General features: G+C 36.3%; 1 protein-coding gene across 2 annotated transcripts in view; it reads left to right on the top strand.

Moving 5' to 3' along the window:
* The window catches only part of macrod2 (mono-ADP ribosylhydrolase 2), a 631,164-nt gene that overhangs the window by 457,087 nt on the left and 147,754 nt on the right, over nucleotides 1-26,323 (top strand). For both annotated transcript variants that reach the window (XM_077236611.1, XM_077236612.1), the window contains exon 7: nucleotides 11,198-11,228. In XM_077236611.1, the coding sequence (XP_077092726.1) occupies nucleotides 11,198-11,228 (31 nt within the window). The remainder of the gene's footprint in view (nucleotides 1-11,197; nucleotides 11,229-26,323) is intronic.

The raw sequence follows: 26,323 nt of genomic DNA, 5'->3' as shown, positions 1-26,323 counted from the left end.
CCGGAGCAAACATCATCTGTTCTAGTATATTATATTCTAGTCTGGACTATAGATTAGTTGTAATGAAATGCCCCCTCCTGTCTTAGTGTAATTAACCAGACATTTGGATATTGGGAATATAGATCTACATGTATTTTTTTTCCACCTCATGTTATAATCAGATGCTCAGATTGGTTAAAAATGAATAGTCAATGTGAAAGGTTGAAAAAGGAGAGAGAAAAATGTCACCCTTTTTAATTTCACGGCTCCCTCCATTAGTAAAGGACAACTGTTTTTTTTTTTTAGTCATTAGTATGCTTTTAAAATGCTAGGAACCGCAAGAATCAATTATAGAGCAGCTTCAAATGAAGGTAGGTAATGTTAGGAGAGGTTCAGCCACCTCCGTGTCGGTCCTCAAGTCGTTTCATAATTTAAAATCATTAGGACAAACCCACAGACTGAAAAGCTCATTTTTACAGCACTCATAATATGTCTGTGCTGATAGAAAAGTGAATATTTTACTAATAGAAATAGCATTCCTCCTTTATTTGTCGGACATTCACATCTCTCTTAGTGAAACTGCTCTAACTGGCAGCCAAGTCACCTCTTTTTTTCTCCTTAAAATGCAGAACATTTTGGCACCTTTTGCTTTTTTTGACTCTTTTTTGACTCTTTTTTTGACTTGATTTTCTTTGAACCGTCCTTTGATATGTGGCTTTTGAACTCCTGAAGGATGTCTTGAAAGGAGAAAATGTTTAATTAGCTGTTTTACACTGCGAGGAGAGCACAAGAGAGAAACCCACGACAAGATACATAGAAAGGATGGCCTCTTGTCCTCTGCATGATAATATATGCAGGGAATGTCGATGTATAGATGAAATGGGCCCTAATCAGTTGAAAAGAGGCCTTTCATTCTTATTTAATGCTTAAAATAGGGTTACATCTTCAAAAAAATTACTGCCGATTTAATGATGGTTCCTTTTTCTGAAATGTGCAATTACTGTAAGCTTCACTGTTCATCTTCCAATAATTCTTCAGGGATGTGGAATTGAAAGCGTTTGTATGATGTCAACTCTTTTTTTAATTATTTGCAGAAATTGCATAACTGGAATTGCATTACTTTTTGCTTTTTTTTTTTTTTACTGAATCTTGATATTTAAATAAGACAAACTAACTATGTTTACACTAATAGTCACAAACCTCTCATTCTTATATCGATTTGATATAAAATACCTGTATTTTGACTCTCCTAGTTTACATTATAATATGATTTTATGTCAAAACTATACATCTTAACTAAACATCTAATTCAGACTGAGGCATTATAGTTTTTGAGTATAATCTGCAGTTATATACTACAGTAGCTGCTATACGTGCAGAAACGCATATATTCATATAGTCATTTCTCACGCCATTCTTTTCATCTCTATTCTCATTTTAACTGTTCCCCTTTTAAACCCCTGATTCGTATGCCATCCTCAATTTATAATGTCATAGCTCTCATGATAAATACAATAAAACATTTAATAAGACCATTAGCTACGTGTCAGAGTAAAGATCTTAATCAATGTAAAGTTCAGGGCTTTAAAGAATTGATCTGGACGTTTTGTAATGAGAGGGAGATTGTGCGGCAGATAGAGGGGAATGGCTTCTATTATTCTGCCTGTCAGGGTGAAGCGTTGTCTCCAGGGCCCTGCTGATAAACATGCTGGAGAGCTGGGCAGAGCAGCCTTCTTCTGCCGCCACAAACAATGCAATCAGTATGATACATTTTTTAAAGGGGGCCGGTGCTGACAACACACTGGAGCTTGAACTGTAAAATTCAGGCCGTGGACAGAATTAAAGTGACATGTCGATGCGCTTGCGAGAGCTGCTTACTCTCTCTTTGTTCCTTCTCTTCTCTTATTGTTTTCTGTTGAAACGTCTCACTCGAGATGTTTATTCTCGTGCATTACTGGCGAGCTAGAGAGATTTATATTTTCTGTTGTAGTTTAAGTGGAATACCATTTCTCTCTGCCCTTTTTTTTTGCCTTTGCTAAAAGGTTAAAGGGAGATTTGTTAAGATTTACATCATATTGTTTACTGTCTTTTATCTGCTACTATTTTGTTTTATTTACATTTATGCATTTATTTATTCTATTAGTATTTATTCTATCATTTCATTTGATCCATTTATAATGCAAATTGCAAAAAAAATTACAATAAGGTCTCATTAGTTAACATTGTTTAATATATTAATTATTAGGGCTGGGTATTGACACAAATTTCACAATTCGATTTTGATTCAATATTGATTATTTTGGATATCAGGTAGGTAGGCTACAATACATGGCAAATTCTCAAGGAAAAGAAATCTCTTAACTAATGCTGTAAACTATGGGAGTCACACTTTTATTTATTTGTATTATAATAAACTTATATGAAGAATAAAACATTTCAATGGTGGCTGTCATAAAAAATTACCAGAATTATTCAAACATGCATTAAATATTGAAGAACATAAAAAATTATAATGAATATGTTATATGGTGCATATATGTAGCAAAACGCTCCTCTCTAGAGTTAATTTTTCTAGCTGACTAACGAGTTGATGGTCACTGGATATGTTTTTTCTGAGGTAAATGTGACGTTACATGACATTGTTTACAAGCTGTTTTACTGACGTCTTTCCATGATTCAAACACTGTTTGAATGATTACATGTAACATAATACGGATTTCGATAAGTTGTATAAGATAAGTTTCGATCTCATTTGAAATCACGCTATTTGAAATCACAGTGTAGTTTGAAATCTGAGACTTTGTTTCAAATCGATAGTTACAAAACACAAAGATTATTGCGATTTATTGGATGGGATGCGCGCTACAATGTTCTATTCATTAATCAACTGAAAACAGGATGACTAGTCTAATCGATTCTTGGTATTTAAGAATCTATATCGATATCGAATCGACCCGATTTTTTACCCAGCCCTATTAATTATAGCATTAACAAGGAACAATTAATTTCTTACAGTATTTAATAATTTGTTGTGAAAGATAGTTAATTAAAATGTAATTGTTTATTGTTAGTTCATGTTAGCTCAGGACCATTAAAAATAGATACAACTTTTGATTTTAATAAGGTATTAGTAAATGTTGAAATCAACATTAGCTGAGGTTAATAAATGCTTTAGATGTATTTTTCATTGTTAGTTAGTTCAGAACTCATGAAGTTTACTAATGTTAACAAATTGGACCTTATTGTAAAGTGTTACCAAAAATTGCATATTACAATTGCATAAAGTACAATATATTTGTGTTGTGCATTTCGATTATTGGATAGACTGGTCAGTTCACTCCTCATTTTCAGTCTAGCACTTGTAGTTGTTGAGAGGATATCGAACTCTTCTGTTAGACTGCTTGAAGGAGCAGCAGTTGGTCAGCCATAAAAGTGGTGATTGAATGTTAATTAAGATCATTGCACCAGTGGCTCTGTCAGTTACTGGCCTTTGTTCTCTAGTGTTTCTCTGATGTTCCCCTGAGTCTGTCTGTCATTCTCATGAACCATGACGGTGTCTATCAGCATCACTAGCTGGACCTGCATGTGTTATGGAATATTGGATTATATTGGAATGACCATACAAATTCTTTATGTATTAAAATAATTATGCAAACTCTACATTTTATTTATTGAACTAATTATATATGGTACTGTATAGCAGTGGCAGACAGACCAAGTGTGTGGAAAACTCGATGCAGAAATTGCAAATACATAATGTTGCAAGCATCGTTTATACAACAGTTCAATAAATAATCATTTAATATTGGATAACTTATATTTAAGATGAAAATATTGCCAGTTACTTTGTCTATTTTTGCTCTACAAAAAAAAGGGTCCAAAACGAAGCCACAGCAGAACTAACTACTCCCACATCCCCGAGTGGCGTTACTTAAGCCCCTTTCACACAGAGATTCCAGAAAATAAACGGATAAATTGACCCGGGATTTGTCTCAGGTTCGTTTGATTTTGGTTCATTCACACTGCTAGTGATTTTCCGGAATCAGATAGTGCGTTCACACACAACCCATAAAAATCCCGTAAAGACACGTGACATCGATGTGACGTAATGTCTCAGCAGCATCTATAGTTTTGCTTATGAGCTGCGATTTCTCTCTTGAGAAACCACGCTTGTGCATTTTTTTCTCTCATTCGATCATAAACTAGTTTCACTAGCCTGCTTTCACTTCACTTCAGGGTCATCATTACGAAACGGCATTGATTACGGCTTTTGTTCACACAGCGCGCGTTCCGGGACTGATCCCGGCAATGTTACGCGGGTCATGTTTGCGTTCACACAGAAGGCGTTCTGGCAATTTCCCGCCAATTTCCCAGGATCAACGCGCTGTGTGAAAGGGGCTTTAATGAATCAGTGTTTGTAATGAATTGGTAGAGTGAATGATCCTGTGATTCACACATAAAAACAGTGGCTGCGTCCAGAATGGCATGATCTGTTGATCTTATTTTGAATAAGTAATTACTTTACAAGCGCTAAAAAGTTATGTTTTATTATGTATGAATGTGTAGTATGAAAATAATCCGGACATACTTGCTATGTTGTCATTATCATGTGACCTTCAGTGTCTGCATTGCTTCACTGCCATTCACGAATCCTCTCCCGTGGCCTCATGGGATGGTAAAGTGTCCATCGTATGCGCACTTTAGAATCTCGCCGGAAGAAGTACGTCAACCGGGTACTTTTTGCCTACTCTTTTATGAGTACTGTGAAGTTGTACATACTTCTTTGTCACATATTTTTTAGGGACGTAGGGAAGTGTGAGATTTCAGATGCAGCCAGTCAGTTGCTTTATTCCTGAATGAATCAATGTTTTTGAATGAATCGATCGAGAGAATAATACATGACTCACTCTTTAAGACAATCCCTCGTCGTCCCCTATTGGTACATTGATGTAATCGACCGAGAGGCACTGAAAAATGCCCACCAATAATTATGTAAAGTTGTTTTGTGAGTTAAAATAACAACAGCAATGATTATTTTATGATCAATAATTCATGTTTTTATTGTTTGCAGATCATGTTATTATTGTGTCAAAAGCAGAAATAATTGAAATTTGCCTCTGTTATTGGACACAGAAATAATCTAAAATATATGTTATGGAATATTGGATCGGAAAGGCAAGGCAAGTTTATTTATATAGCACATTTCATACACAATGGCAATTCAAAGTGCTAAAATAATCCAAATAAATAAAAATAATTAAAACAGAAAATAAATATATAGAGAGTGAGAGGGGGATTTACAGGTTCACGTATGTAAGGCACAGAGGCAAAAGCTGCCTGTTTAATTCCAAGGGTGGGTGAATGCATGGAAAAGCTAAAGGTTATGCAAAGTAAAATTTTGTGTAGCAGATTGCTCTTTTAAGAATTGTTTATGCATATTAACTTAATTTTGTTGAAGATGTCAAAGAAAGCCAGTGTTTTTACCTTTAGGAATGTGACCAATGAGTTGAATGTGATTTATACTCAGTAGCTCCTTGAACAAACACAGAGGACAAGACTGTGGCCGATGGGTCACCTCCTCGACTCCACTGCTTTTAGCAGTGTGTTTCCATGGCAACCCACATGCTCTGCTCCAGCCCGAGGATGGACGTGAGAACAGATCTGTGATTATGAGCAATCAGAGCCCCTACATGCACACATGACAGTAGAGTTGGCCATGCCAAGTGTCCCAGTCCAAGTCATGGTGCGTCCTGTCCAAATGGCTTTGTTTCCTTAGTGGATACACTTAAATAAAGGGATTTAAGATCTACTTTGAGATTCCACCCTCTTAAAGTGGATATTTCCTTTATTAGATGGATGACCTGGAGGTGTGCGTGCAAATAAGGGGACTTTTGGAAGCTTTTAGAAGGTTGTATCAGTGGTTCATCTGTACCAGTTTATTTCCATCTCTAATCAAACACACCTGAACCAGCTAATCAAGGTCTTTGGGTTCACTTAAAAATTATAGTAAGGCATGCTAGGGTTAGAGAGGTTTGGAATAAACTTTAAAAATATCGTCAAACATGATTCGCGATTTATTCTGCTTAGGAATGGGTCAACATGTTCGATTTGTCATCCAACTACCAGCTTGTCAGTTAGTTTGATCAGCTAGTGAGTTCATCTAGGTTTTTGTTGGGTTTTTTTTGTAACACTTTATAATAAGGCCTCATTGAAATACGCCCCAACATAAAATAACACTGAGCAATATTTTTTACAGCATTTTTTTCTTTCTAAATCACACTATTGAGAGTTGTGCTGAACATTCATTAAGGGCTAAGAACCCAGTATGGGGTGCGTTTTCCAAAAACATAGTTAGCCAACTATGTTCGCGGGGTTCCGTTGAATTGTATTGTTCACAACAGAACTTGCGACCATATTTTGCTTTGGGAAACGCACCCCTGATCAGAGTCAGGCATATCCCTAAACCAGTCTAATTATACAGTACTTCTTTAAGATTGACTTGTCATTCATTCACCCAACAAAGAAGTACATTTTTAAAATCCCTACTCTGATCACCCACGTAAACCTATATGGCACTGTATCACTCCATAATGTGACATAACAAGCATAGAAATGCAGAAATTGCATTTGGCCTGTTGACGCATGAACGCAGACCCACACAGCAATTCATTCAATTAAGAGCTACTCTTAAACCTAGTGGGAGTTCCAGCAAAGAATGTGCGTCTGTTATAAATAACAATAATAATCTTAATAAACAACCAGAGGAACACAAGAGGAAATGATTGATTAGAGAAGAGCGATTGCAGTGGAATTGTTTCCCTTGTGACCAATTCCAACATGCTACTGCAAGCAAAACACGAAACACAATAAGTAGGCAAAAGCAAGAGAGCCTTGAGCCTGATTCGGTCCTAATGAACTGACAGATCAGAAATAATAATCCAGCCACTGGACCATAAGTCACTGCAGAGGTGTAATAATGTCAGCCTTGTTAATTAAGGCAGCGGTTTGATATAAATGCACCAGAGTAATATATATATAAACAAGTGTTGCTCGTCATGGTTGCAGTGGCGTAACTGTGTCAAAGCTAAATCAAATAGTGAGTTCTGGGCTTCTGCTGTTGTGTATCCTGCTGCACGATGAAGCTGTTATTATCACCTCCACCATCTATGATTAGTCAGACATACCAGCTGTGTGTTTTTGCTCTCAGAACTCAATACTGTGACTTTCTCAATACTCAATACTTTCTGTTCTTTACCTATAATTGCAAGAGGTTTAGAAATTGTACTCCCATTTAATATTATCCTTATTGAGTATTCGATCAATGTGTGGTCATGTAAAGCCAATAGATGTGCATGTTCTTATATGTAATTTTCTGATGGCACTCATGCTCTATTGAGCCAGTGAGCTGTAAAAACAAACATGCTGGATAACATCTAATGGGTTGTATCTGTTGCTAAGGGCCAAACTGGGAATTATTGGATTGTATTTAATTTGATTTTTATTTTTTATTGATTTTGATGATATGGTATGAATGTTTTCGAGAGAGGACATTTGCCTTTAGAATAATTTTGTACATTATAACAAGAGGACAGTAGATATAATGCTGCAATAATAATCAATTTACCCCCCCCCCCCCCAAAAAAAAAAAATTAAATAATGCATGTGTGAATGTAGACATTTGTACTTATACAATAATTATAATAATTATAAAAGTACAAGTCTTATACAAGACTTATACAATAATTATAATGTCATAGTTCTGAATGAAACTAAATATGTAAAGAGAAAAATATAGCATAGGACTTGATTTTATATCCATCTGTCTTGATTTTTTTTGGTATTAGTGGACATTTCAGAATAAATAAATTATACAAGGAATACATTAAGAAAGTAAATTTTGATTTCATGTTGTTGTTGTTTTTTAGTAGCCCTCATCAAATAGCCCTGATATCAGCAGAATGACATTCCAGTATGTTGGCCAGTTATAGCATGCTGTTGTGTGTATATGTTTTGTGAGCATATCTTTATTGAACCCAGCGGGGACTCAGGCGAGTGCGCTTACATTGTGTTGAGCCGAGCAGCGCTCTAAAAATGGCCCTCCTCTGTGCTCATCATGGGGAATTTGAGCCCAAGCGAGATGTACACCTGGAAAGGTCAAAGCTTTAGTGAAAGCTGAAATATTGATCTTGACAAGCGGTATTTTGACATAACCCTGTAAAATAATAAACAGCTAAACAAAGATCCTCCTCTCTGAAAAAAAAAAAAAACAGAAACAGAAAGAAAGTACCAAACCAGCAAATAAAATAAGCTCGTACATTCTGGAATCAGGTGCTGCATAATGCCGCATCATCAGTCGTACGGCAGTAAGTTATGGTTAATAATCAGAGGTACACAGCTCGGCAGGAGTCTCATCTGTTACTCATTGAAAAGCTCAACTGCCTTTGATTTGTACAGCTGTCACCTGGAATTATATCGCCATTGTTTTCTGTTGTTGTTTTGTCTCTAATGTTCTGTTAGCAAACCATTATTCCAATTGCAAGTCTGTTTTGTGCCAAAGCTCTCACTGCAGCACAAAAGCTTATTTGATATGGAAAATACCTACTTTTAGCACTTCAAACATTTTTGAAACAAAGCTTTATTAGCAGCCTTTAGAATGTCATTAAACAGCAACAAACGCCGATCGCACCGGCATTCACACCTTTTTAACCCTCACTTTATTTTCGAACAGTTACTCCTCTTCTAATCCAGATTCAAACAAACGGAAAAGATAGGGAGATTTGCATTTGTCATAATGCTGCATTAACGCAGTGGTCACACTTTGTTTTTTTTGTGATAAATGCTACGCTAAAGCACAGATTCAGCTGGTTTGTGGAGACAAATGAGAGCTTTGAATAAATATCTCCTCTTTACTGTTTATTAATATACTAAAAATGATGAATGTGTAACGGGGCACGTGGAACGCGGTCGTATGGAATAATGATGGTTGTTGCGGCTCTAAACCTGCTCTTGAGTAATACATCTGGTGCAAAGTGCCGCAGAGCCAGACCTATTACAGTATGGTGAGTTTTTAATCTTTTAAAAAATATGGCCATAAATATCAGAGATGCTCTGTTTTTCCCTCAGTCGCTCTGGTCTTTTTTGTTCCACGGTAGAAAACTCTTGCGCATGTGTTCACAAAATGATATATAATTTATCAGCGAATACAGAGACACAAATAAACAGTCCTAAATAAACAAGGCATTGATTTACATCACTTTATTCATGTTTTTTTTTTAATAAGAATTCAGGTAATCAAGGACATTTTATTGTCACTCCATAATTTCAGAGCAACAAAGAGGTATCATCACATAACATTTTGACTAGAATATGGGTATGTTAACATTGCTTGTGATATAGGGCCAGAAACGTACACAAGACTTGATGAATTGTCCCACATTAATATATGTCCAGATTTCAGAACTTGACCCTACATTAGTGCGTCTCAACCTGTTTGAGTATTTCTTAAAAAGTGTTCAAGTGTTTGCTTTTGTTTAAAAAGTCAAGAGGTTGAGTTAATGATGACAGAATATTCATGTTTGGGTAACCTGTCCATTTAATGCAAACTGAATCCTGCTTTACATTGAGTTTGTCTTTGAACCTACTTTTCACACAATAAATAAAGTGCATGAGATTTTGAAATTTAATGTAGATATGTAGCCTACAGTCCAAATATCTTGACCAATTCAGGTGTATTTGAATATTTCATTCAGTCTATCAGGTGCCAAATTCATAACTTTGGGATCGTCATGTTCACCAGTATGTGGTGGTGGTGATGGCGCAGTGGATAAGACACATCCCTTTGGTGTGAGAGACCCGGGTTCGAATCCACTAATGTGTCCCTGAGCAAGACACTCAACCCCTAGTTGCTCCACAGGCGTGCGACCTCTGACATAAATAGCAATTGTAAGTCGCTTTGGGTAAAAGCGTCAGCTAAATAAATAAATGTAAATGTAAACACTTGCCAAAGTGTGTCGTTCTGAGATTGTGAAAGTCTAGAGCTCCATCACCGAAACAGATCCAAACATTTCCCAGACTCCAAGTGGCTTTAATCCAAGGCCTATCTACCCTTCAGAATGATCCAGGATATTGCAAAGGCCATGAGTGGATCAATTATAATTTTCAGGAGTATTGAATTATTGTGCACATTTTCTGGATGCACATTTCCCAAAGGCCATCTCTCCTTCAGCTATTATGTATGTCCTGACACCCTGAAATATGACTGACCCTTAACTCTTTCCTCGCCATCGTTTTTGAAAAATGTTGCCAGCCAGCGCCGGCATTTTTTATCCAAGAAGTTTCATTGCTCCAAGAATATTTTGTTGTATGAATATTTGAACATGCAATATATCAAAAGAAAGAACAGATTCTCTGCTTTTAAACAAACAAACAACAAACAAAAAGTTTTATTCTAGCTTCATGGATTTTTTTTTATCAACACTTGAATGTGGGTATGTTTCATAAAAAAAGCAACATCTGTTTAGCTGTGCATTTACTGAATGAGCACTGTGCCACTGTTCGTCCGACTGTTTGCACTGTATTTTATTTTATGTTTTAATTATTCTGATTTCATTTGATTATTTCTGTATTTTATCTTTTATTCTAAACTGTTTTAATTATTCTGATTTCTTTTGATTATTTTAATTTCTTCTATGTAAAGCACTTTGAATTACCATTGTGTATGAAATGTGCTATATAAATAAACTTGCCTTGCCTTGCATTTGAGCAAAAAGCTAAGAAAAAACTTGTTTTTGTCAAAGACTCAGACTCAGAATTCAGAAGACTCAAAACATACTGTAGACATCCATTAATATATATTTAATTTTTGATGTAAGCCTACATTAAGCAGTTATTCTCACAGGCTATTAATGAAACATTTGACATTCACTAAACGTCAAATTTCTCAAAATCACACCATCCATGCAATATATTTTCATAGAGTTGGATTTAATGAAATTGAAATTGGGACAGGAATTGGAAAAAGACGACATCTCAAGGCTGAAACATGTAAGGTTGGGCTTATTTCATTGCCTACCCCTCTGAATTATGTACATTCAACGACTAATTTCAGTTTGTAAGGGGGTTTTCTCATTCTTAATTGGTTTGGGTCACAGTTTATGTGATTTTATATTAATTTAATTTCAGAGATGGCTTACCTTTTGCTTTTTTTTTTCTATTACAGGCATTTCCATGCATATCAACAGGAATTTATGGTAAGCAAAATGTCTATTCATCCTCCAAACCTTTTCAGTGTATGTGATTGTGTGTGTGTGTGTGTGTGTGTGTGTGTGTGTGTGTGTGTGTGTGTGTGTGTGTGTGTGTGTGTGTGTGTGTGTGTGTGTGTGTGTGTGTGTGTGTGTGTGTGTGTGTGTGTGTGTGTGTGTGTGTGTGTGTGTGTGTGTGTGTGTGTGATGTAGGGTTAAAAGAGCTGATGATGAACAAATTACCTCTACAGTCTTATCATGTCTTTGAACTCTCCCGGCATTACTTTTACTTTCAAAAGTTGCTATTGTTTTTTATAAGAAAAGATGTGTGTTTGAGTGTGCATTTCTGCATTATGTGTGTGTGTGTGTGTACTGTCAAATATTATTATATATATTATTATTATAATTTTCAATTTTAATATATTTTAAACGCAATTTATTCCTGTGGTGACAAAGCTGAATTTTTATTACTCCAGTCTTTTCATTACTCATACTTCAGTGTCACGTGATCCTTCAGAAATCATTTTAATATGAATGATGCTTAAGAAAGATTTCTTATTATCACTGTTAAAAACAGCTGATAACAGCTACTTAATAATTTTGTGGAAACCGTGATGCATTTCTTTCAGGATTTTTTTAAAACATTTTATTATCAAAAGATCAGCATGTATGTGAAATAGAAATTAATGATTAACTTGCTTATCACTTTTGACCAATATCAAATTATTCTAGTGTGGTCAGTTTGAGGTGACAGTGATACAACATTTTTGGTGTCAAAATGCCAAAGCGTTGCAGAGCTACAGCCTTAGAATCAGTTGGCATCATGCCAACAAATTCATTGAAATATGGTATCATTGTTCTCAGACCCAAGGAATCTATCAAGACCAGTTTCATCATTAATAGAACATTATTACAATTTTTTGAGATTTCATTATAAAATTTGACCAGAAGGTCAACCACATCCAAACTTTTAAGCATGTGAATGTTTAATTTTACCACTAGGTGGTGCTGGCTCGAAACTTCTCAGGCTCCTTCAGGGTATCGTGCCAATAACCCATAACGAGTTTCGTAACGATACACTAATGTTTTCATAAAATACAACATTTTAATACAAAATCCAAAATTGGATATAATTTGACTCTGCTTGCTGGCCCGAATCTAAAGCGACTGATTTTTGGGCAAACCGTTCAGAAGTTATAAGCAAAAATAGCCTTTTTGCATATCTCCTGACCAGTTGGGGGCGCTGTGCCGAAATGCTGCATGTAGCCTCAGGTCATGCTTGTGATTACATGTACCAAGTTTGGGCTGAATACGCTTAAACATTGCAGAGATATTGCCTCATGTCCAATTTGGCGTGTTCTTCGTCAAAATCGTTTGCTCGATATTCGAGAATGTGTGTATGTATTGATAAGATTCTATCACTCAAGAAAGTGCCTTTTATGTCTCAGAACTTCATAAAGGATGTAATTATGTTCGATTCATTAAATAAACTTCCCTCTCTAGCATTGTGTAATTGTTTAGATAATCACTGAGAGAGAAAGCATTTACTCTGAAAGTAAGAAAAGCACTTAAATATCATGAACAAAGAGCTAATAACCTAGAATACTTCACAAACCTGACTTTTTCCGTGTTTCTTTCGGCCAAAAAGACAGTAAGCACTCGTTTAGGCGAAAAATGAATTTCATACGCTTGAGCTTTCCTATGCTACTGTGGAAGTCATGAATGTTTGCTTTTTTGTGAACATTCCTAAATAAGCTGAGGGAACTTTGCTTGCTCTTCACTGTGAATATGCTAACCAAGCGAGACAAACTCAATCGATGTGGCTACATCACCAGATTAACCAGCCCCATGCACGCTGATCGAACATGTAGCGCTGTCACTCACAGCCAACCGGAGCTGACACCCCATCTCTCTTTTTCGCTGCATCATGGGAGCCGAGGTCCAGGCTGACAGATGATTGGGGGACAGAGGGTAAGGCGTAAAGGGGCTGTTCTTTGGGGTTGGAAACGTGGATGGCAGGCAGGTAGAAAAATGAGGCCTCACTCCCAGCTGACAGTCCAATCCCTCAGCCCACACCATTAGCACGGGTAGAGCTTTCACACACATGGCGTATTGGAGGACCCATAAACAAACTGGCGCCTGCCACCAGCAGAGGGGTTGGATAGTATGATAGAGGTTATTAAGTCCGGCTCTCATAGCCTATCAATCAATGCCACGAGAGATGGGTTAAAACAGGTTATTTCTTTTTTAGAGAGGATGGGACGAACTGGCAAATCTATCAGTGTCTTACATAGTGCGGACACAGGCAAAGCACAGAGGTGGACAGAGGTTGCATCATTCTTTACTTTGTCTCGATCATTTACTTTTTCCTCCCTCTTTCCTGGATATGTTATTGGTTCATAAAAAGCAACAGCTTTTTAGTGCCACATTAAAATAATTATATATACACCGGTGTTACACCCCTGTTATGAAATAAAAAAAATATAAAAAAAATACGACCACTTTATTCTTGAAATTATATATTTTAATTTTAATATTATTGTTTGTCAGGGTTTGAAAATAACTTTTTCACTCACCGGCCAATTTGGATACTTCATTTTTAAGGCCACGTCCACACGAAGCCAGAGCTAAACACGGCGCCGACTCAAGAAATATCTGCGTACACACGAAACCACTGAAACCGACTCAAACCGATGTAGTATACATGCCAGACCAGTATGAGGCGTTGTATTTCTGACACAGATATACTAAATACAGAGAAGAAGACTTATACTATATGTATACAGTATGTAATATTAGGCACAGTAGCTTCTTTTCTTTTTTACCAAGAACTTTATTGAACAATATGAAAAACCATAAATGGCCTGGTACAAAATAGGGATGAGTCACGATATTCGATTAGTTAGAAGATTAGTTTATGCTAAAGCATAAAGCTTGCCACAAACAACCGGCAAATAGCCTAATCATTATGAATGTGTCAAATATAGCAAGGAGACATTTTAATTGTTTATTAATAAACTATTGTTTTCTGTGACGATGCTGACTCGCCACCTTCGCAGTATTGTGAGAAATGCGCACTTCATACGGATTATTAGTTGTCTGTTACTTTTCGTTTTGAATTATTTTGTTTAAAAGTAGACATTTCAAGCTTAGATATATTTCTGAGTTTCTGTTCATTTATGAGACAAGCTCCTGTTCACGTGCGATGCAAGTTATATCGCGTCGGCGCCTCCATGTCCTGAGGCTATTGTCTGCTATATTTATTTAAATTTATTTATTATTTAACTTATTTATTAAATCCAGGAAATTGGTTGATGAAACGTTGATTAAAATTAAGATAAAATTTATACAAAACGAAATTCACTTTAAAGAAAGGCTTTATACAAAACAAAACTTAATGAAGTGGTCAAAATGATGTGTCTCGATATTGCGCATCTTATGATTAGGCTACTCACGCTGTTCACTTTTCATATAATCAACATATATGAAATGGAAAAAAACAAAATAATATTTAAACATAAATATGAAACTAACTTTTCTTTAATGGCTACAACAAGCGAACGCCGTGTTACCGGTGAGCATGAGGGGGCAGAGGTGCGTTTTTTGATCGTCGAAATGTCTTAATCAGACAAAATGCAAGCATCATAGCATAAGAAAGAAATATAAATAAATAAAGATATAGCCTAAAATAAAGAAATAAAATAAAAATAGCCTACATTAAAGTAGGCCTAAATAATAAATAAAGAAATAAAAGAGGCTCAGTAGCTTCTGAAGCATGAACTCAAGCAAGTAGTCGCAGTTGTTGTTACTGATTTAGCGTGTCCGACTAGTCGACATGTGGGGTGATGACATCATCGTTTCACAAAATATACAGATTGGCCGTACACACGAAAACACAAGGGTGTCGTTTTCAGATTTATCCACCCTGGGACCCGGTTTCAAAAAATAGCGGTTTCAGTCTCCCAAAACGCCTGATCCGTCTGGACAAACGCTGATCCGATAATTTTTTTTTACGTATACAGCTAAACGCATCTCCGTGTGGACAGGGCCTAAGTTACCGGCCATTCAGAACTTCTACTAGCCAAAAAATAAAATAAATTAATTAACCAATTTACTACGTCACATCTTATATTTATTTCTTATTTAAACACAATCTGTGATCCAGCCATCTCCTCCCTTCCTCTTTCATCCTCATCCTTTTCACCAAAAATTTGTTTTAGGTGGACAGATCAATACAGTATAAAGAACATCAAAAAATATAGGATGTTGGAAACAACAATGTCTTTTCTGTTAACCGAATGCTTTTTAATCTATTTTAAATCTAATGAAGTCACACCTTTGGTGTGAGAGACCCGGGTTCGAATCCACTGTGAGAAACCAATGTGTCCCTGAGCAAGACACTTAACCCCTAGTTGCTCCAGTGGCGTGCGACCTCTGAAATATAGCAATTGTAAGTCGCTTTGGATAAAAGCGTCAGCTAAATGAATAAATGTAAATGAACAAGCGTGCTGTTATTTGTTGCGTAGTGAAGGTAAGCCAGATATGGGCAGATTCTATGCAATACACTGTACTTGATATATCATGATGACTCATGAGTTAAGTATTTGGCTTGCACAAACTTCCCCAGCAAAGTGAGTAAAAATAATAAGTAACACACCAAATTAGCTAGTGATCTGACAGCGTTACCCGCCACAGTTGATTTTTACCCGCATCTGACTGGGTTGGCGGGTGTTCATTTCAAACTCTGTTGTTTATAAAGAAAAAGTTGTATTTTATTTAAATTGAACAGTTTAAATGCTAATAATAATAATAATAGCTATAGTGCTAACATACCAACATTTAACCAACAACCTACAATAGACTAAAGTTAAAAATTTCAAAAGCATCATAAATTTAGCCAGACGAAGAACAAATACTTGAATCCCTTTATAAAAATAAAAGAAATCCCTTATATTCTTCAAATAATGTTCTCAGGCAGACAGAGAACTGTACTTAGCATGTGTCTTCACACTTGGAAGATATTTAATGTTAGTGTTGCCCTCGGTCTCCCCTACAGTTATTTCAACTTTGACAACTTAAAGAGGCTGTTCAGAACTTCTGTGTGTAAGATTCCAATAGCCTTGAACCCCACAGGTTAATTCCTCCATTATTATTTTAGCCCGCAGAGAGAGAGACAGAGAGAGACAGAGACAGAGAGAGAGAGAGAGAGAGAGAGAGAGAGAGAGAGAGAGAGAGAGAGAGAGAGAGAGAGAGAGAGAGAGAGAGAGAGAGAGAGAGAGAGAGAGAGAGAGAGTCAGAAAGGAGAAAACTGCAATTACATTTGAACCATCCGGGCATCTTAACAGCCTCCTTCATATTGCTCTGTCAAGATATATCCAGCCCCACCTTTAGATAAGCAACAAAAAGAAAATGAATTAGACCCAGGTTCATCTTTCACCAAACCCTAGAGGACAAAAACTTGCCTGTGAGGTTTACCCTCTGGGGTCTAAGGTGGTTTTGGGGTCCTTGAGATGTTTTGACATGCCCTGACATGTGTGCTTTTTTCAGTTGCTTATAAACATATTAATGGCAAAGTTGTCATTAAACTCTGTTTAGCACAAACAGGGATACCATAATATGTGAGCAACATGTATGTACATGTTTGTATTTTTGAGAGAATATTGTTTATGCATGGTTATTGAAAAAACTAAAACTTAAACTTTCTGAAAGGCCACAAAACACATACTAAATATGTCCATAATACTTTTGACTAATGGATGTTGTCGCCTAGAGTTTTTGCTTCAAAATGATCTGAAAATCCTCCTGCCTAATCATTTACACAAAACAATGCATTGATTTAAATTTTGTAAGACACTTTTTGTTTGAAAAGCAATATGCGGGTGGACGTGATTCAGACGTGAGAAGACAATGACCGCATAATGAGCCACATAATAATGTTTTGACAAAACATCCCATACTATATATTTAACAAATGAGCAGAAATTGGCGAACAAAAGCTTATTTGATGTGGCAGTAGTCTTTTTTTTACAGTGAAAACTTTATAATCCATCCAAAACTAATCAACGAAATCTTGTGTAAACATTCATATTTAGTCTGTAACATATCGTGTTAATGATATATTAGCATATAAATGTTAATTCGCAGTTTGTTGCTTATACAGACATTTTATTTCAACATATTGCAGTCTATTTTTACTAATCTCAGTAGGCTAGCAATATAGTTTGGATGTGTTCATGTAAAAATAACATGTTTACTAATGTAGGTGCAAGAGAGAATGAACGGCACAGACACGCACACAGACACGCAATTCATATTTAAACAGTCTTTTTTTATTTACAGAAGAGGTAAAGTACATGATTCTTATTAAACTTGATTTGTTTTATCCAGCTGATGTGGGCGTTGCATGTTTGCATGGCTTGCCTCAGATGATTTGCGTTTGAATAGCGCGCGCTCTCCGTGGGCATGGTACATTAGCACTTAATGAGCTGAAAAGAAAAAGACTGACATCTCTCTCTTTTCATACAGATTACATAAACCGAGAATATTTTTTTTTATATAAATTACTTCATTTAAAAGAAGAGAAATCAAGCTTCATGCATGTGTGCCTGTGTGATTGAGTATTCGCTGAGTTAAAGTTCATTTTCGGACGCGTTTCAGAATGGACTTCACTGACAGAGAGAAGGCAAAACTCACATCATGTTTATTTTTCTTTATTTGGCAAAAAGCACAACACTTTGTTTTTATTGTGAGTATACAAACAAGACACAAAAAAAGTGTCTTGTGTCTAAACAACTTCTTGCAGGCCTTACATCAGCAAGTACATTGGCAAGCGTTGGATGGAGTGGTGTAAAGCATGCCACCACTGGACTCTGGAGCAGTGTAAACGTGTCCTGTGGAGTGACAACTCATGCTTCTTTGTTTGTCAGTTTGTTTGCCAGGAGAATTTTACCTGCCTGGCTAAATATATTATTAATTACATTTACTTTACATATTTATTTTTTTACATTTCTGTCATTCTCCCTAACTATTGTTCTAATGCCTTTAAACCCGCATACTTGAAGGCTTTAAAAAAAAAAAAATACTTTTTTTGAATTGTAATTGTATGTCCCCTCAGCAATTGAATTAGAATTGAAAGCCATTTTTTCAATTCCTGAATTTGCACAACCCTGCTTGACAAATAGTTGCCCCATCTCTTAGCTGGAGAAGCGGTGCGTTGACACAGATTTTTTTTAAGCCCGCGACTGGTGGTGTGAGATAGGTAGCGGTAATCCAGACAATACATCCATACAACTGTTCGGGGTCAGCCAGGGTCAGACGACTAAGTGTCTTTACTCAGTGATTCCCCTGTCCATCTCTGTAGTGCATTAGGGCCAAAGCCCTTATCTCTTTACCTTGATATCGCATAGGTTTCCCTCTCAGGATAACGCTGTATTTAAAGCTTGAGGTTTATTCTGGGGAGTAGAAGTGTGAACACGTGCATAGGGAGGAAGGCTTTATATGATCGCACACTGATGTGGGGTTATCTCCGCACAAGTGGGGAAAAGCAAATCTTAGGGATTAGGCATCTAGGGAAATGGATGAAGATTTTGTGTTTTACACTTTCATGGTTTTATCATAGTCAAGTGTGACACTGCTCTAGGAAGTTTTGAGGGTTGAGGACATATTTTAGAGATCACAGTTGTTTGAGAGGCATCTAAATCTACAGCCCTACAGCAACTAGATTTTATATTTTAGCGGAGCTGTGAGCTCGCAGTCTGAATTGAATGTGGCACGAGAGAAAGATTGGGTGCAGTAAGATGGTAAATAGGCAAGAAATTTCAATTGCGTTTGACAACAGTAAACAGAGTGTGACAGAGTTCAGCTAGTGATGTCTGATTTGTAAACAAGTTGAGTTTGAGTTCTTTTTTATGAATTGGTCAAAGCATTGCCTGAATCAATCTGAATAAACTCACTAGATTTTGTTCTGAATCATAGAGATCATTGAATCATAGTATACTGAATGAATTGGACTGCCAGACAGCTCAGAGTTTATTACTGATGTAGCATCTAAATCCTGCACTGAAAGTCACATCACTGTGTTTGGTTATAATTGACTGTGTTTCATAAAATTAATAGTTCTGACGCTAAGTTCTGATTGGATGAGCAGAATTTGAAACCATTTTAAACAGCAGCTCTGAAGCATAATATATATATATATATATATATATATATATATATATATATATATATATATATATATATATATATATATAATTTATATGTATATGTTAATGTAAAGTTATTATATTACTTGAGAACAGTAAATAGCATACAGTTATTACTTATTTATGCCTGCTACCCCTCCTGGGGCATAGGCCGCCAACAAGAGCTCTCCAGGCATCCTTGTCTTGGGCTTTTCTCTCCAGCTGGCATATAGTTATGCTACATAAAAATACTTGTTTGTATAAGTATAAGTTTGTTTTATTCTGATTGTTAATATTAGAGAAAGAGAGACAGCGAGAGAAATATCTTACAATATTTTGTTTAAAGAAAAATGACTGTCAGGATGTGAGATTTATTATTGTGTGTGAGTGACATGATTTAGTAAAAATTAAATGTTAGGTGGTAATTTTGGTACGTGGGACAAAAATGTCACCACCAATACATATGGCTTTTCAAGGTCACACACTGACAGGCTTGGTTTGGCCATCTATAGGGTCTATCCATTTTAGATGTGGGTCACATCTCACTATGTTTTTTCCTCTTTCTACACCAGCATTATTCATTAAACTCTGCTGCCTGTCTTCTGCAGTTCTGTACATTTCTGTGAACGTTCCCATAATATCTGTTTGTGTGTCTGTCTGAACCTTCATCCACCAGCTGACACGTTCAGCTTTTTATATTTTTATGACCTCTGTACCCACATGCCCAGTTGGACACATGTCTTACTGATTTTTTGGACATTACCTTTTCACATTTCAGGCAAATCATGGCCATTTCTAAGTTCTTCAGTCTTTCCAGGTCCTACAGTACTGGCTCAGATGTTTTAGGTTTATTCTTTGTTGCAAAATTTTCCCACATTAATTATTTAGTAGCTTCTACTAGTGTCTATTCAAATGCAGTTTATGTAAATATGACTTGTCATAACATCTTGCTACTATATGTTGGTAGATGCAGTCTTTCCTATAAAGTTAATAATTTTAAATGGGCTGAGATCAGGTTTCTTGAAGCACAATGATAATCATTTAAATTTGTATTTCGTGATGTTGTCATTCAGTAACTATTGTATGACATTGTAGGAGTTAATTAGTTGATTATGACTTTTTAATACAGAGAAATATCAGATCTTATTTTAATGAGGCACCTCATAATATCATCATCCTTCCATAAAGCAGTAATAAAGTCAAGAATTTCATTATTTGATTAGATGTTGATGAATATGTCCCCTACAGAGAATAACAGAAAATGTACATCATCCACTACATGTGAAAATTGTGAAATTTATCATGTGAGTTCTATAGTTTTACATATTACACTGTGTCATGGTTTATTTAACAAAAACTAGGCCAAAATAGAAAAGCCATTGCTGACAAACTCTGGTTGCGTTTACACTTGACAATTTAGCACCCTTAACTGCTTCCATAGGAATTAAGAGGGTGAGTAGCAGCCAGGCACTGCTAATCAAACATATTTGATCAACTGATCATCAGCAGGTGTGATTACCTCTATAAAAGCAGAAGTTTTGGTAGTTTCGTGGTCTGGAGCATTCAGGTGTTTATTAACACAATGCCAAGCAGGAAAGACATCAGCAATGTTCTTAGAGAAGCATTTGTTGCTGCCCATCAATCTAGGAAGGGTTACAAGGCCATTTCCAAACTATTTGAAGTCCATCATTCTACAGTGAGGAAGTGGAAAACATTCATGACAGCTGCCAATCTTCCCAGGAGTGGACGTCCCAGCAAATTTGGGGCTCAGACCGTGCAATGCTCAGAGAAATCACAAAACACTCAAGAAACAGACCTCAGACTCACATGTAGAAATCAGTTAACATTTTTAATGTTAAAGTTCATGACAGTACAATAAGAAAAAGACAAGTATGGCATGTTTGGAAGCTTTGCCAAGAATAAGCCTCTTCTCTCTAAAAAGAACACAGCAGCACAAGTTGGGTCTGCAAAGTTGAATCTGAACAAACCTTAAGACTTCACTGTCCTTTGGACAGACGAGACCAAAGTGGAGATGCTTGGCCATAATGCCCAGTGCCACGTTTGGCAAAAACCAAACACAGCATATCAGCAAAAACACCTAATACCAACTCTTAAGCATGGGGGTAAAGTGGTGATTATTTGGGCTTGTTTTGCAGCCACAGGACCTAGGCACCTTCCAGTCTTTGAGGTGACCAAGAACTCAGCTTTATACCGAAGTATTCTAGAGTCAAAAGTGAGGCCATCTGTCCAGCAGTTGAAGCTTGGCCAAATTGGGTCATGCAACAGGACAATGATCACAAGCACACCAGAAAAAAAAAAAAAAAAAAAAAAAAAATTATATATATATATATATATATAAATGCAACCTGAACCTTCCTTTGGCTATTGTCTTCGCATTGCTCTATGGGTAACAAGCTAGTGTACATCGGTTTTGCAATATATCAGAATGCATAATAGTGAACTATATATGGAGTGAAATTGTTCACTAAGAATTTGGACAGAACTGTAAAATGCTGACACCCTATATAGTGCACTGTAGTCTCTCTCCTTCTCCTCTGTTTGTTCGCATTAGAAGCAAAGGAACTCCCTGGAGTCCTCATCAGCAGCCCATACACTGGTGGGCATCCATCAGCTGACAATAGATCTTTTTGAGAAATATTTCATTCTGACTATGAAACTTTATTTTGCATCATTTTTATGGCAAAATATATTTTTGTCCCTATGACAACAAATTATTTAGTTGTTTTTCCTTGTGTTTGTATATGTAGCATCTTATTCAGGATGAGCCTGTCACAAACTTTTTTATGGCCTAAAGGCAGACTTGGTAATTTGTTTTTCATTAAAAAGTTAAAAACATAAAGAAATGAATAGCGCTTAGTAAACTTTTTTTTTTCGTCCTCACTGTGTTTTTTCTGCTGTGCTTTTTTTATAAAGTTATGTAAGGATTCCTTCATGATTATTTGGTTGCTCATGCTGAGATGTTTTAAATCTCACAATGCTTTTTGCATTTTTTTGTGATTGCAATGCATAAGGTTTACTTAATTGCAGTTTTTATATCTCTCAGATGCCTCCCTTTTCTGTGTATCCACTACAGCATGCATAGTTGCATTTTTGTCTCACAAAAACTGAATCCAAAGATTTGATGCATATCCACTGAAAAAAGATCCTTTTAATGGAGAGTTTCCTGGTAGTTTGAGAATGATCCATGATGTTTGTGTGGGGTGGGCATCTGTCAGACATGTATGGAACATGTTAAGCAGTCTGAAGTGAGACTTGTGATCAGAGGGACCTTTCAATGAGCTCTGACTGTTAACTTGGTCAACTCTGACCTCTAGTGAGCCTGCCTATATCTCTATAGACAGACATAACACGGCTCTCAATGACCTCTTTGGCTCTCTATCGTTGTTTCCCTCACTATGTATAATTAATGTCTGATTTATAAAGCACAAATCAATTTAGATTAAACACAGAAATACTCTGAAGATGTAATATGAACATGAGTCTAGTGTCCTCTGCCATGTTGTCTGCCCTTAAGACATTGTGATATGCATCAGCGTTCTCTCAAAGGGGAATGTGAGTAACAAGTCTGTGCTTATTTATTCAGTAAACAGTTAAAGTTCAAAGCACTTTAAATAGGGAAGAGTAACACTTTTTTTTAGCCTAAAGCTTAGAATTTTTGCCCTTATCATCTTTGACATGTCAACAATCATTAACCATGTCGTCGTCAAACCCCCCCAACAAATCACATTCTTACTGTATGTAAAAACAAGAAGCAAACAACAACAAAAAACAGCCCGAGTATTATAGAGTCAAATGTGAGTCCATCTGTCTAACAGTTAAAGCTTGGCCGAAATTGCGTCAAGCAACAGGACAATGATCACAAGCACATCAGCAAATCTACAATAGAATGTCTGAAAAAGAAAAGAATCAAGGTTTTGCAATGGCCCAGTCAAAGTCCAGACCTTAACCCGACTGAAATGCTGGGGCGGGACTTTAAAGGATTAGTTCACCCAAAAATGAAAATTCTGTCAGTATTTACTCATCCTCATGTTGTTCCCACCCCGTAAGACTTTCATTCATCTTTGGGCCTCTGATGTGAACTCACGAGAGCCCCATGACGCATGCTCGAGAACTGAGAAAATGACGCAGATGGGTCTCAACGTACTGTTTAAAATGGTTCTAAAGTGTGCATTTCCTGGATGTCTGAATCTAACAAGATGTCCGAGACACCACGAGAAAATGTAAAAGTGCCTTACCAATGCCGCAAACTATTTTAACAATGTTTTTATTAACTATTCTGGGCCAGCAGAATGAAATTACCTAGCAGCCTATGAAGGAGTGAGACAGCTCTCAGATTTCATCAAAAATATTTGAATTTGTGTTCCGAAGACAAACGAAAGTATTACATGTTTGAAACAACATGATGTTGAGTAATTACCTACAGGAGTTTAATTTGTGGGTTAACTAACCCTTTAAGAGAGTTTAAGTTCATTGCAAAACGCAATGAACTGAAGCAACTTTGTAAATAAGAATGGGCCAAAATTCCTCCAGAACGATGTGAGAGACTGACAAAGTCATATAGAAAAAAATTTCTCCAAGTTATTGCTACTAAAAATGGTTCTTCAAGCTATTAAATCATGTGGTGCTCTTAGTTTGTAACACATTGCTCCTCCATATTGGCTTTATTTTTGTTAAATAAATAAATTCACGGTCTTGTGTTTTTGTTCATCTGAGGTTGTATTTACCAAATTTTAAGACCTTCTAAACACCACATGATTTTTTTGTTTATGTTCTGATACGTACAACCATAGAATTCAAAAGGGTGTACTTACTTTTTCACATCACTGTATTATAATATACATAACTTTAGTTAAATTAATCAGCACAGAAACATAAGGTAACTGTTTAAAATTGTATAATATGATTAATTGTAAATAAAATTATGACCCTAAAACCTCAAATTGCACGTTATGGTAATAGAAAAGAAATACAGCATTAAGGTGGTTCTTGATGGGGGAAAAAATGACTTAAGTAGTGTTGGTTTACTGCCTGTGAATTTTTCTAATTCTGTATTTGTCCAGAGCCACTGACCCTGATGGAAGTCTAAAAAATCTCCAGTAATCTCGGAAACTGAGTGTGTCATCCCTTGCACACAGCTCTGGTCATTTTTAGATCAATTTGAATAAAGCACCATTTTAAAACTGCTATTTTACGGGTCACTTAAAGAGCCAGGAAGCCTTGCATTCAAGCATTTGTTTGTAAACATTAATTTCATCTGTTTCTCTGTATTTTGTTTACTGTGAAAAGGAGCCAAAAATTGTGCTTGTGTTCCTATTATTCTGAATGTGGATTATTCTCAAGAGAGATAATAGGTTTATCGGTTTCTCACGCACATTCTTGACCCAAAGATCATGTCTGACGGCATCCAGCCAGCAGAAGATATCATTCAGTGATTCTGCCTGTCAGAATGAGAGAGCTGGAAGACAGCAGAAGCATACAAACAGGGAATAGATGGGCCAGAGACTGACAGGATAGAGCTGGTGTGAGACTCCCTCTCATCCAACGGAATCGGATCCCCAAATTATTTGGTGTTGAAAGGGCCAGACAGGACGTCAGGAGACACGGAGAGCGCTGTGTCAGGCTGCTGAGCAGATAGAGAGGTGAAACAGACAGGGAAAACATCTCCTCAGCTAGTGTTAATTACGTCTCCTATCACCCTGGCATCTGAGGGTCAGTGCCGCCACTCGCTGGGTAACAGATGAGTCATTTCTACAAAACTGGTGCTGTTTGGTCACAGTTTTACCATGAATTCATATCAACATTTTTCTTATTATATAAAATGCAATTTTAAAAATATAGCTTTTTTTGTGTTATAGCATCATGACAAATGTTCTGTATGTGTAAATCGCATAAATTAATTAGATATGCACACGCAATACCTTTAAAAATATCGAGGTCTGTAAAATAGAAATCATTTTCGAAAGAAGTCTCTAATGTTCACCAAGGATATTAAGTCATATTGTAATGTTAAGTAATATTTTGAAATATTATTATAATTTAAAATAACAGTTCTTTTTATGTAATTTATTCCTCTGACGGCAAAGTTTATTTCCAACTGCCATTACTCCAGTCTGCAGTGTCACATTTAAGATTTTTTATATTTAAAATTTTATATTTTCCAACGGATTATAAAACATAAAAAAAAGAATTTGTGAACTCATTTCACATAATCCTTAACACTTGAACACATGTTTCTGTTAGAATGTTTCAAATCTGTCTGAAATGTACTTTAAATTTACCTTTTTAAAATGGAAAAGCACCCGTTTGATGACGTCTCCTCCTCCTCCAGCGATATTAAATATTAATCTCCTCTAGTCTATTTATTCTCAATCGATACACTGTGTTAACACCAAGTCTGGTTTCCCATCGCAGCTCAGGCTCTGGTGATTAATATGGCAGTTAGTGGCATCATCTCATACATTCACTGGTCAATGTGTTATTACTTTCTCATCAAGATCGTGGTGTGACGACCCCGGCACCTGCCACAGATGGCAGAACAGTGTAAATGATTATGTCGATGCCACTCAATGGATCAGTAAATCTACAAGGAATTGGCAAGCACCCGTGATAAATATAGCTAATAGGCCACATTTGGGGATGTGAGATGGGTATGTACAAACAGTCATGTGGATTATATTTCTGCAAAGGTGTTGGTGTAATAATTAAAAAGTGGGCGTTTATTTGGATGGAGAAGTAGTGAGATTGTTCAGTGTTGGATTTGTGTGCATACTAAACAGACTGTTGTTTGTAGTAAATGCTGAAAGTGTGGAGAGAGTTGAGCAGCAAACAGCCATATGGTGATGTTTGCGTATGTGTAAAAGTGTGAGTACATATGCTAGTCTTTTTCTATGGTACAAATTC

This window comes from Siphateles boraxobius, unplaced genomic scaffold (genome assembly GCF_051911475.1).
Source record: "Siphateles boraxobius isolate OS27281-9 unplaced genomic scaffold, OSU_SipBor_1 20, whole genome shotgun sequence".
NCBI lineage: Eukaryota > Metazoa > Chordata > Actinopteri > Cypriniformes > Leuciscidae > Siphateles > Siphateles boraxobius.
The sequence above is the reverse complement of the archived record's forward strand: the minus strand, read 5'-3'. Positions and strand labels throughout refer to the sequence as shown.